The 13,777-nt window shown below is 36.7% G+C and overlaps 1 protein-coding gene across 12 annotated transcripts in view; it reads right to left on the reverse strand.

The window, feature by feature from the left end:
* The window catches only part of TANC2 (tetratricopeptide repeat, ankyrin repeat and coiled-coil containing 2), a 554,326-nt gene that overhangs the window by 62,079 nt on the left and 478,470 nt on the right, over positions 1 to 13,777 (reverse strand). For all 12 annotated transcript variants that reach the window (XM_079134934.1, XM_079134933.1, XM_079134942.1 and 9 more), the window contains one exon: positions 11,700 to 12,307. In XM_079134934.1, coding sequence (XP_078991060.1) covers positions 11,700 to 12,307 — 608 coding nt within the window. The remainder of the gene's footprint in view (positions 1 to 11,699; positions 12,308 to 13,777) is intronic.

Consider the following 13,777-nt stretch of genomic DNA (forward strand, 5'->3'; position numbering starts at 1 on the left):
CAGTGTGGGAACTTTAAAGAACTTCCCTAGCAGCTATACCAATTTACATGTCTAGGTAGGAAGAACTAAATTGCCCTTCTCATAGCCAGATTTCTAGACCTCTTCATCCTTTGTCTCTCTCTCTCTCTCTAAAATTATGTTTACATTTCAAACTAGTATATTCAAACATAAAACATGTTTATAATAATGGGGTGATATTTCAATACATGTAGACATTGTATAATGTTTAAAGTAGGTTAAACATATCTACTTCCTCATTTATTATTTCTTTATAGTAAAAACTTTAAAAATTCTTTTAGCTTTTTGAAATGTACAGTAAGTTATTACTATCTACAGTCACCCTATTGTGTAGTCATAGCATAACTGAATACCTGTTCCTATCCAACTGAGTGTCCACTAATCAACCTTTCTATATCCCCTTCTCCCCCTACTCTCAACTTTTTATGAGATCAACTTGTTTCCACAAACGAGTAAGGTTATATAGTACCTGTCTTTCTGTGCCTGGCTTATTTCACTTAGGATAATGATCTCCAGTTCCAACCATGTCACAAAGAAGAAGATTTCACTCTTTTTTATGACTGAATATTCTGATGTGGATATGTACCGCATTTTCTTTATCTATTCATCAGCTGATGGACGTTTGGGTTGTTTCCATTTCTTAGCTATTGTGAATACTGCTATAATGAACACGGGAGTGCAGAGGTCTCTGACATACTAATTTCATTTCTTGTGGCTATGTAGCCAGTAGTGGGATTGCTGGATCATGTCTGTTTTTAAATTTTTTGAATAACCTCCACACTATTTTTTATAATGACTAATTTACATTTCCACCAGTGGTGTGCAATGGTTTCTTTTTCTCCACATCTTGTCAGTACCTGTTACTTTAGTCTTTTTGGTAACAGCCATTCTTATGTGAGTGAGGGAATCTCTTATTGTGGTCTCTGATAATTAGTGACAATGAGCATTTTTTCATATAACTATTAGCTATTTGTCACCTTTTTCATTTTTGGTTTTTTGGCAATTAAGGAAGCGCTCAAAGGATCTATATGTCTTCTTCCGAGGAATGTTTATTTAGGTCTATTGCTGCCCCATTTTTTAACCTGGTGATTTTTTGTTGTTGTTACTGACTTTCTGGAGTTCTTTATATATTCTGGATGTCAACCCCTTGTCAGATGTATATTTTGCAAATATTTTCTTTCATTTCGTAGGTTTTCTCTTCACCGTTGATTGTTTCCTGTCCTGTGTCTATTTTTGTTTTTGTTTCCTGTGCTTTTGGGAGCTTCTCCAAAACAGTCTTTACTTACTCCAATATCCTGACACATTTTTCCTATCTTTTCTTCTAGTAGTTTCATAGTTGCATCTCTCTTCTATCTTAGTTCAGTTCTTATTATCTGCTCATTCCCTAATGTTTACAAACATGGTCAAGTCTTTCCTTCAGTGCTAAAATTTTGAGAAGTATATATAGTTTATGTTAGTGGTCTTCACTTTTGCATTTCACATTAGTTTTTACCTTATGGAATTCTGGCATTTGTTACCATTCTGCTCAAAGCATCCAGGCACAAGCCACTTTACTTTTACCTTTTTGTAACAAAAGATATTTGTGAGCATCTTCTCCTTGAAACTGTTCTCTTCTTTTGACTGCCATGACCTTACTTTCTCTTGTTTCTCCTTCTAATTACCCTTTTAAAAAATGTGTTCTAAATAGTTATACATGACACATGATACATAAATGGAGTATAACTTCTTACTCTTCTGGTTGTACATGGTATTGAGTTACACCAGTCATGTAATCATATATGCACATAGGGTAATAATGTCTTATTCATTCTTCTATTCTTTCTACCCCCATGCCCCCTCCCTTCACTACTCTTTGTCTAATCCAAAGTACCTCTATTCTTCCCTAGCCACTACCCCTTATTTGTGATTTAGCTAGCATCTGCATATCAGAGAAAACATTAGACTTTTGATTCTTTGGGTTTGGCTTATTTTGCTTAGCATGATATTCTCCAGCTCCATCCATTTACTGGCAAATACCATAATCACATTCTTTAAGGTTGAGTAATATTCCTTTATATATATATATATATATATATATATATATATATATAATGCACACACACACACACACACAGACACATATATCTCACATTTTCTTTATCCAATCATCTGTTGAAAAGCACCTAGGTTGGTTCCATAGTTTATCTTTCGTGAATTGAGCTGCTATACACGTTGATGTGGCTACATTACTGTGGTATGCTGATTTTAAGTCCTTTGGGTATCAACTGAGGAGTGGAATAGCTGGGTTAAATGGTGGTGCCAGTCCAAGTTTTCTGAGAAATCTCCATACTGCTTTCTGAAGTGGTTGCTTCTAATTAGCCTTTAAAATGATTATTTGATTCATCACTACCTTCTAGCACTTAAATCTAATGCTTCTGTTTTCATGCTCCTCAACTTCCTGGCTTTATATTCTTCACTTGGGTGCTCTTGTTTAGTCCTATGGATTCTACTGTCAGTTATTTGCTGATAACTCACAAATCCATAACCTCATGCCTTGAGCTTTCTATTCAGTCTATTTTCTGAAATCACATTCCTAAATACATTCTGGACATCCTTCCTTGAAGGCAGTTCTGTCCAAACTGGGACACACCCTCTCCCCCGAAAACTATTCCTCGTGCTAGACTCCACCATCCATTCAGAAAGTTTCATGTTGGTTAGTAGTACCACTATCCTCCATCATTCAAGATAAATCCTTAAGTCATTTTTGATCCTACCATTCTTACCTTCCATATGTACAAAAAGATCAATACTTTTGTGTATCTCCAAAATGTCCCTTTCACATATGCCTTGTTATCTATTCTCATGTTACAGGTCTCAGCATTTCTCACCTAGACTACTGCTGTAAACTCACAACAAGTATCCTAACCTGCAATTTTTCCTGTTCTTCAAGCTATCTCCCATATATTGTTTGTTAGAGCTATTTTTCATATTATCAGAGTTAACTGATCATTGTTTCCTCCTCCTCAAAGAGTGAGAGAGGACTTGGTTATCTACATAATAAATTATAAAGCTTTAAACATTGCATTAAAAGCTTTTTTCTTAGTGGTACCTCCCATCACTCCCTCTTTCTGGTCATGCATCTTATTTTCTCATTATAGCTGCTCACAATTCCCCAAAGGCACTTTACACCTCCAAATTCTTCTTGCTTTTATCTGGTCATTACCTTTCCTTCTCTGTCTGCAGTGCTCTCCCAGTCACTTATTGCTCAATGAAATTCATCTTTCAATGCTAAACTTGAATATCACATTAGCTGAAATGGATTTTTTTTGGTGGGGGGGCACTAGGTTCCCACGGTACTTTGTACTATGGCACTATTGTTGGTTGCAAGGTGTCTGACTTCTCTTTAAAAGAGTAATGGCTTTAGTTAGTTTAGGGGTGTCTTATTCACCTGTTTCTTTAGTGGTTGGCACAGTCCTTTTGTCGAAGAGAAGCTCAATAAATGCTTCATTAAATAAATAAAGCTAAGCTGATGGGTATTAGTAAGAGCAACACAAGGACTTCCAGATCTACTTTTCAATTCACTACTCAATTAGATCTTGAATTTGCAGGCATTTCTGTTGGCACTGTGTAAGACTGTGAAGTGACTGTAATTATAAGTCAAATACTGAGGACAGATCAACAATCCTAACCTTTTTTACCTCTTATCTTAAAAATCTGTCCTACAATTAAATTTCGGTGTTGCTGCCTTGCAGTCTACTAGTTGACATCCATTCTCAGCAAATGGAAAAAATTCTGATTATAGTTTATTAGTCAATAATTACTTTGGTGTTTTCTTTTCATAGCTTTCTCATTGAAGCTGAGTTCAAAATATACTTCTAGCCCCCTTGTGCTGTTTCATATTCAGTGTGACATGCTAGAGCCTTGATGAAAGTAAACTATACATAGCAGACTGTAAGTATGCCCAAGATGTACCTTTGTAGAAATGGGTGGAAGTGCATTATTTCTTTGTAAACACAGAATTTAGACAGGAATTTGCTGCTTTTTTTTTTTTTTTAACTCCTCTGCTTCATATCTTCCTATTGCTTTTTTGTTGTGTTAATGCATCACTTATCCTAGGAAAATGGACACCTCTTCTTTGCCCCAACAATGAAGTCCTTAGGCAGTTGGCTTGGTGAGACAGAAGAGTTATGACTCTATTGAACTGTCACAGTGTGAAACATCAACAGTAGACACAGAAGACCTAACTTATCTCCTCTCTCTTCCTCCTCCATGTTCCTTAGCTCTTTTTTACATCTCTAGCACAGCACTTTGCTTTGAATTATTGCTAATTATAAATGTTTATTAAAACCACTAACCTTAGGTCTTGGTAGACAGATGTATGTTATTTATATTTGTATTCCCTGCAGTCCTTAACACTGAGCCTTGAACACATTTCTTAAAAAATGTTCACTGAACACTTGCTGCAATGTGTGTGTTTGCTTACTATTGAGGCATTGTGGGAAGTTAACAGTGAACAAAAGATGCTCATCTTGTGGAGCCATGAGAATAGTTGCTCAGATATTTTAAATTACAAGCTTAAAACTGGTAGTACTTATTCCTTTGTTTACTGACAAATTTGGCATTTAAAAAAAATGTTTACTATGTGCAAAACACTCTCATCATTAGGAAGCCAAAGGTAAAAGAGAAAAAAAAGTTCTTGTCGCCATTGAGTTCATTCATTGTAGAGGGGGAAACGGACAATAAACAAGTACTCACATATAATAAATAAAATAATTTCTGATATGTGTTAGAAAAGAAGTAAAAAAGTTCCTATGATTAATATAAAAATGAGGAGGGATTTACTTAGATAAGTAGAAGTCTCTCTGAGGAGGTAGCACTTAAGCTGAGATCTAGAGGGGGAATGAGAGATCTTGCCAGGCAATGGGCCAGGGGCAGTGAGCTCCAGATGGAGGGAAGTGTTAAGTGCAAAGGCCTGGAGGTGAGAAAGAGAAAGCTCTAGGAACTGGCAGAAGACAGTGAATAAGAGGGAGCATGAATGAGCTCAATATAGACAGGAAGGCAGAAGTTATCTCCATAAATACAGTGTACTAAATTATATGGCTTTGATTTTATTCTGAACATAAGAAGCAGCCACGGAAGAATTTTTAGGAGTGGTTACACAGCTGAATTGTTTTCAAAAAATCACTCTGGCTGCTGGTGGAGAATGGATGGGAGGAGGGCAAGAGAGGAGACCAATGAGGAAGCTAAAGTAGTCCATGTGAGAGCCCAGGGTGTGGTCAGCAAAGGTGAAAATAAATGGATCCTTACAAGTAAAATTTGGGTGGTAGAACCAATTAGATATGCTGATAGATACAATAAATGAATGGCTAAGAGGATGGAAGCCTATTAGTGTTTTTACTAAATGTGGAGATCTGCTTTTGAAAGTCTCTAGAGATGGCTGAGTGAATTGCTTCACTCACAAAAAAGAAAATTTGCTGTCAAGTTCCACTAAGCTGTTGATAACTCTTTCTGATTGCTGTGCCATCAATCTGGGTTTGACAACTTTGAAAAACCTATGGGATTCTTATCTTTTGAGTCAGCCACTTTTGCTTCAGAGACTCGCTGGTATGATAAATTTCCTATGCTTTCAGTATCAAGAATTTCTCTTATCACCTGCCCACTTCCTCCTCATTTTAGATTCTAGATGAAGTTATTTTAAACCAGTATTTAGTGAACATAACTATCTTTTAAAAAATTATATATTTAAACATAGAAGATGGCATTACTTTCTCATAGCAAAAGCATTTAGAATATAAGTACCTTTGGTGTTTTTGTTATTTGACTCTTCTGTAAATATTTCATGAATCTATAAATGTTAAGCATTTATGCTTGATATGTTGTAAAGTGATGCTCTCTCCATCTTCTCATAAGCAGAACTATTTCTCTGTATATATGTTGCTTCATCAAATTTCTCAAGAGTTCTCAGGACAGTAAGAATAAGTAGCTCTTAGTTTTAAGTGGGTTTGGGGAAAAATTCTGATGATCAGTTTCTTCCAAACTTCATTTTGGATATGGAAAAGGAAAAAAAATTGTTGTGGCCCATATTCTGATGGTTAGACAATTTTAAAGATGAAAACAATTTACTGTTTTGAATAATTGTTGTAAATCCCAGGATTATGTTGAGAGAAATCAAATTTATAAAGTTGAAGGATATCCAGGTATTGATAAACTGGACATATTAGATTTCATGCAGTTTCTTAATTACATCATATCACAAAACCATGACTTGGGTCACAGAGTAATACTTCAGATTTGAATTTTTTTTGTGTGTGTGTGGTGCTTATGATTGAACCCAGGGCCTTGTGCATGCAAGGCAGGCACTCTACCAACTGAGCTATATTCCCAGTCCTCAAATTTATTTTTGATGCCAACAAAATCCAATTTAATATTTCCAGGGAGGCGAGATCATCTATTAATATTTAACTGTTAGTAAAAAATGTTTGGTATACCTCCCCTTTTCTTTTGCTTTAACTCTTTCAAACTGCCTAAGGGATGACTTAGTTCCAGGAGCCTCTTTTTTCTTCCCATGCTTTATAGGTTTGCTGAATTCTCTCCCAATGCTTTAAAAAAGCAAACCCATCCCTCATTTGAAGAGTTTGTTGTGTGAGTCTGCAGTGGCTATCAGAAGCAGTGACCTTCAGTCTGTGCTTCAGTGAGGGTAAAGTTGAAAGTTATTCTGCCTAGAGGCCTATGCTTGGATTAAAAGAACAAACAAAATCAACACATATAATAACTCAACATTTTGAGGCCATTTTAGACTCAAATATTCTATAAGAAGTCAGGTTGTACAGGATCCTGGCACAGTTAATTTCATTTTGGGGAGGATGCTTTCTTTTTTACCTTAGACAAACAGTTTGTTTTCTGAAATACTGCTTTGTGGCACAGATTTTGGAGTACCAGGTCTCCAATGTACAATTAACTAAGTAAATGTATAATTCATGGCTGAATAAATTAGGAAAAATTTCAACAAGCCATTAATTATAAGCAATCAATTCTGATCATAAAGAACCAAGTAAGAAGGATTCATGTAGGCTTTCCTCCCACTCATCATATTTGTTACTCTTTTTTTAAAATATTTTTTTATTTGTAGATGGACACAATACCTTTATTTTATTTATTTTATGTGGTGCTGGGGATTGAATCCAGTGCCTCATGCATGCTAGGCAAGCACTGTAACACTGAGCCAGAACCCCAGTCCATATTTGCTACTCTTAGTTTGAGGAAATCAGGTCAAACCAAATTAATCTTCCACATCCTGACCTCATAGGTTGATCACCTCAAAACTCATTATATAAAGTTTGCAACAAGCTTCCTGTGTTTTATTCCAACATTTAAAAATAAACCAGCTGAATACTGTAATTTCTGTCAAAATCTTACAAAACATTACTATGAGAGCTGTTCCTAGGGAAGAAGAGGTGAGATGCCATGAAAACTGAGATAATGAGAAAACAGAAAAAAAGAGTTGAAATTTATTCTGGGCTAGCCTAATGCTATGTAGAAATATTAAGCAGTAATTGCACAGTACCACAAGCTGGTGGCCCCCAATTGTCTACTCCTTTAGCTTCAAATCTCCACTATCAAGGTCACTAATGGGTTGAATTACAAAGGTTGGTGGCCACTTCTCTCTACTGCTTTACTTAAAATGCACAAGTTGCCTCAAATGGGTTTTCTACTCCCCTACTATTAGCATAATAGCAGGGATTCGTTTATTAAATTAGCAAATTAATCTGATATCTCAGGGCCTAAGGGACTAAAACAGGACAGATTAAGTTCAGGATATGACAGTGATGAAGAGTGGGAAAGAGAAAGCAGAATAAGATGGTGAGTGCTTTTATCTAGAATACAGATCCAAAATCTTCTGATGCCATAAATAAGTTTTGATGATATATATGATTCTTCCGTGATACCGTGCTTACAATGTGAGAAAAACACATATAACCCGGTCTCTTACAAAGGCAGGGAAGGATATTACTTATAACTCATTTCTTTCTGTCACAATTATGTGTCTATACACATTACATCACTCTCTTTTGTATGTCAGTTCTCTGCCCAAATTCTGGGACAACAGCTGTCTGATATTTAAGATAAAGAAAACTCAACTTCGACTGCAGCACTGACCTCTGACTCTGCTACTTCCTTTTTCCAACCCCATCCTCAGATTACTGACTCTCTTCAGCTTAGGCAGAAACTACTTCCTTGGGTGGCCTATTTCTGAAGATCAACTACTTGGCATCAGCACAATAGCCTCATCTGTGTCTAATTCCCAAGTAAGGTCAACAAGTTCAGGGTAACCAAGTGAGTGTCAACAGCCCAGGAAAATGGACTAGAAGAGATAGGCGTGTTGTGTTACTTCTGAGAGGTCTCCTTATACATAGATATACACGTCAGGCACTGGCTTACCTGGTGTGATTTTAGAGACATTGTGTTGGTCTCCCTGGTCTACTGAAATGTATAAGATATTCTAGAGAGAAGTTGGAGAGCAAATAGAGAACAGAAGGGGAAAACAACGTGCAGGAAGTGAAGGCTGAAGGCCACAAAGACAAACTCTGCTTGGAGAGTTTTATTTATCAGACCTGCCTGAAATGGAAAGCAATTGTTGCCAGTTTCTTTGAAAGGCCAGTTTGGACTGCCAAAAACATTAAACTCTGAGTAATTTCCATCTCACTGACTCAGGGAGCCTTAAGCTCTGAGATTAATACTCCAGTAACAAGGCTGGTGCCAGCCAGTACTGGGGAGGAGACTGAATTCCAAATGAAATGAAATCTAAGGAAGGTTTTTTTTTTTTTTTTTTTTTTTAATAACTCCTGGTCCTGTTTATGATTTTACTCTCTGCCATTAAGGGAAATACGATGACTCCTCAGCAGTGGTGTTATTCAATCATCAGGAACAGACTACCCAGCAGCCGAAGTTGGCAGTGTTTGCTCCTCTTGTCCCAGTGTACCAGCCTGTTGCTGAAATGCTGCTAGTTAGCAAAAAATGCTGAGAAAGCAAGCTTATATAGCCATGATATGTTTGCATAAAACCCCTGAGGATTTCGACCTTTCTAAGGATATTGTTAATTCAGTGGTACTCTGATTGCCCCAAACCTCAGCTTTTAATCCTCTGATAAGTTCCAGGATGGGAGAACAAATTATCTAGCAAGGGTTTGTCTGAGAACTGATCTCAAAATGTTTATTAGGTAATTCGAGAGTAATCTTTTTCTTAACTATGTAGTTGCCAATTCTATGAGGAGTATCAGCAGCAGTATTAGTAAGATACAGTTCCCCCTTATTAGAAGTTTTACTTTCTATGGTTTTAGTTACCCAGGGTTATCTACAGTCTGGAAATAATAAATGGAACATTTCAGAAATAAACAATTCCTAAGTTTTGAACTGTATATTGCTCTGAGTAGCATCATGAAATCTTATGCTGTCTCACTCTGTTCTGCCTGGACTTGAATCACTCCTTTGTCCAGTGTATCCATGCTGTATATATTACCTACCCATTAGTCACTTAGTGGCCCTTCAGGTTATCAGATTGATTGCTGCAGTACTGCAGTACTTGTGTTCAAGTAGTCCTTATTTTACTAAATATTGGCCCTGCCAGAATAAAAGATGCTTGAAATCTTGTGATCTCCTCTGCCCCTGGCTTTCAGTGCTGGGGATAGAATCTAGGGCCTCAGGCATGGTAGGCAGGTAACTCTACACTGAGTTATACCCCCAGCCCAGTGCCTGCAGTTTGGAACATGCCACGAGAAGCAGTTGTAAAGTGCTTCCTTTAAGTGAAAAGGTGAAAGGACAATAAGATATTTTGAGAGAGAAAAAGAGAGAAACCACATTCACATAACTTTTATTACAGTATATTGTTAGAATTGATTTACTTTATCACTGTTTTTAATTTTGTATTGTGCCTAATTTACAAATTAAAACTATATTATACGTATGAATGAATAGGAAAAACTGTAGTACCTATGGGGTTTGATACTATTCATAGTTTTAGGTATCTACTGTGGAACTTAGAAGGCACAAGGGAGGTACTATATTATAGTAAAATCCTTTTGGGGATTCTGGATAATTCACACAAGAAACTTAGACTCAGTTTTTTGTCTGTTTTTAAATCTTGTGCTCCAAAATGCTGATGGCAGAAGAATATTGCTATCTGATTCAGCCACAAGATTTAGGTAAGGCACATTTGAAGGGTCTATTACTGCAAGGGCAGGGTAGGGAAAAAAAAAGAACATGTTTTAAATACTTTCTTTGTATTCTGTATTATTGTAGGTATTATACTATAAAACCTTGCTTAATGCTCACCAACTCTAGGAAGAAGGCATCATTATTGCTTTTAGGTAGGTAAGAAAACATTCTCAGAATTATTATGTAATGTCCCAAAGGCCAAAGTTCCTAGAAGAGGCAGGATTTATAGGCACATAATCTGACTCAACAGTTCCTATTCTTTCCAATACAGCATGTTCCTTTAAATAAGTTTCCCTCTCAAGGAAAAGACCACAAAAATCCACTGCCTGACTCAATATCACCATCAGAATCTGGAACAGATTTTTCTAATGAATCAGCATGAAGTAGGTTGAGCAGCATGCCCATAAGCACAGTTGTTTCTAATAAGGCCTGGTGCAGGACATGGTCACAAGGGTAATAAAACCCGAGGACTGTCAGAGTTTTAGTCTCTCTGGTGAGTCACAGTGTGAGGAATAGTCAAATTTGGCCTCTCTTTTTTTGAACTAGAATAAGTTCTGCATTCGCCAGCAATGTTGTTGGTGTCATCTTTGTTTCCAGGAAATCAGTAATAAACATACATTTGAAAACACATGCTTTTTTAAAGGAATAATTTTCATAAAAGGATAGTGTGGAGGAGTAAAAAGCACATCCTGCTAGGATGCCAGAGGCTAGGTTCTACACCATAGAATAGGAGATAGTTTCATATCTAGTCTGGTTTGTTGAATTGAGAACTATTCTTAACTTAGAGATAAGTTCATCAGGAAAGAGTCCTGGGGGGGGGGGGGCAGGGGTAAAATAGCGATATCTGCCATGGATGCAGGATTGGGAGTGGTGGTATATACAATAAATTTGCCATCTTTATTTAGTCTCTCCTCCCTTTTCCCACCTATTAACTTTATGATTTTGGATCAGTAACTGAGCATCTTTAAGGCCTTCATAAAGCAAACTGGGGATAATGATACCTTATTTATCTGAAAGCAGAGTAACTAGACCATCTGAACTTTTTGAGTCTTTCAGCTATAAAGTTTAAGATTCTATTTTTAAAAGGGCAATAGTAATTTTAAAAATAATCTTTAAATAATTTTGCTCTAAGTCAAAGAGATGAGAATAATATGTCCATTCTTTTCTCATATCTGAAGAATACTGAGGAAATCTATTATATGGCTAACTTAATTATTACCTGTAATCTCTAGTGGGACCAGTGAAAATTATTTAGGAAGACAGGATTACAGGGCAGTATTCTAAACCTATGCAGATATTGAAAATTCAGGATATAACACTGTGAGAAACATTACTAAATCTCATCTTAGCCTTTCCTTGAGAAGAAACAGGTGATGTGTCCTTTACTTGAGGTGTTCAATGAAGAACACTTCTCACTGTTTTCAATACCCATGATCCATGCAATAAGTATAAAATAGGCTCAGAATTGCTTATCACAGATCTATATCTTACCTGGGATCACAGAGAAATTTGGTTTTCTCTCCTTCTTCTCTCCAGATAAGCCATTCTCGAAAAGAAGGATGTACAAACATACGAGTCATGTCTCTGCGCTTGATTAGGAACATGGAGAGGTTCTCCATTCTCTGCTGAAAATCTTCCCATTCTAGTGTGCCTTCAATGCTACCAGCATTGATGGCCTGGAAGATATGCTCATCAGTCAGTGGGTGGAGAGAGGCCACTGCCACATTCAGGAGAGGCATCACCCGGTCAAAAGAAGACTGGGTTGGGAACTTCATATTGCACTGGAGTAAATAAACCTCTGAGAGTGAAACAGGAACTACTTTGTAGCTAGAGCTCTTTAACACTAAATATCCTTTCTCTATGAGGTCAAATGTGAGTTTCAGGTATAGATAGGACCCTTGACTGAGGGTCTTGAGATGAGAACTGAGCTTGCCAAATGTAGTATTGTCCATTTTGCCATTAAGTGAAATGTTATTCTGGATCTCTGAGCTGCTGTGTATCCGATGCAGGATGTAAGCCTGCAGGTCCTGGTCTATGGCTTCATTCTCTTCTAGTCGATCCAAAAAAATCCTATGGAAAGGCAGCAACTTGGTAATTTCCTAAAATAGACAGAAAGAGAGAGAGACAGAAAGACCTTCAGTTTCCCCTAACTTTTGTGATGAACTACGAGGTCCACACATTTACTCTGAACTGAGTGGACAAAGAAAAGAGGGAAACATGATCAAGTATTAGTATCTACAGATTAAAAAAAATTAGTTGCATAGGAAGGACACTATTTTTCCTAATATTGGAACTTTTAAGACAATTTTTTTTATGGGTCTTTGTAAAGGGTACTTTAGGAGTGATTTCATGGCTAGTATTCTGAACAACACTCCTAAAATAAATAGAAAATGGAGTGCCGTATAATTCTTTGGCTGTAATTCTTTTCAGTGTAAACCAGGGCATAATGCCTAAGTACAACTCAGTAAAGTAATGCATATGGATTCAAAGAATGCCATGTAAAAAATGTGTCTTTTAATAAAAAAAAAAAAAGATAAAATGTGGCTTTCTAACTCTCCCAATAAAATACTACATTTAACATATGCCTTCTTGACATGAATGAGCTGAAAGGAACACTTCAAAAAGTAGAAACTTGGTAGCTTGGGATCTGCTTGGACATTATGTTGGGGTAAGGTGATAGGGCTTTGTGGTGACTCTTATGCACGGATTCCATACTTTCTTAACTACTTAGAGACTTTGCTCCTATAAGAACCCATTCTCTTCTGCATCAATTTCTTCTTTTCATCTGAATCACACAGACATACATTCTTATATTCTTCCTTCCAGCTACTATTCTCTAACTTTGTTCCCATTTTTAGTAAAACTTAGGGAAACTTTACTGTATCTGCTATTTCTAAACCCTCCCTTCCCTTTTTCTCCTATATTTGTTCCAATCAGACTTCAACCCTACCACTTCCCCAGAATGGTTCTTGTCAAGGTAATCAGTAATCCTCACCTTGTCAAATCTAACTATCAATTTTTTTATTACTTTTTTTGGGCATTTAAAAAAATTTTTGATTCATTGTACACAAATGGAGTACAGCTATCATTTCTCTGGTTGTACATGAAGTAGAGTCATACCATTTGCATATTCATAACAATGAGCTTTTAATTCTCATCTTCTTTAACCTCTCAATAGCATTTCGGCAGCTGACTGCACCACTCTGCCCCTCTCTTTGGGAGTCACTTTCTGTGGCCTGCTTCCATTGCACAGTCCTCTTATTTTCCACTCAGCAGGCTACCCACTCTTATTCAAGCCTCTTCCACTAAGCTTCTCTTTCATTTCCCAGCACACCTAGGGTTTGGGTCTCTATTTTTTTCTTTCCTCTACCCATTGTAAGTCCCCAAAACTATTTATTTAGTTTCACGGTTCTAAATATCTACATGTGGATGATATCTAAGTTTATGTTTCCAGATCAGTTATCTCCCCCGAGTTCCCATCTTATAACTCTGTCTACTTGACACTTATGCTCGTATGTTTTATAGACAACTTAATGTGATTAAATCTGAACTATTAAATTCTGTCCCCC

This window comes from Sciurus vulgaris, assembly GCF_902686455.1.
Source record: "Sciurus vulgaris genome assembly, chromosome: 3".
NCBI classification, from domain to species: Eukaryota; Metazoa; Chordata; class Mammalia; order Rodentia; family Sciuridae; genus Sciurus; species Sciurus vulgaris.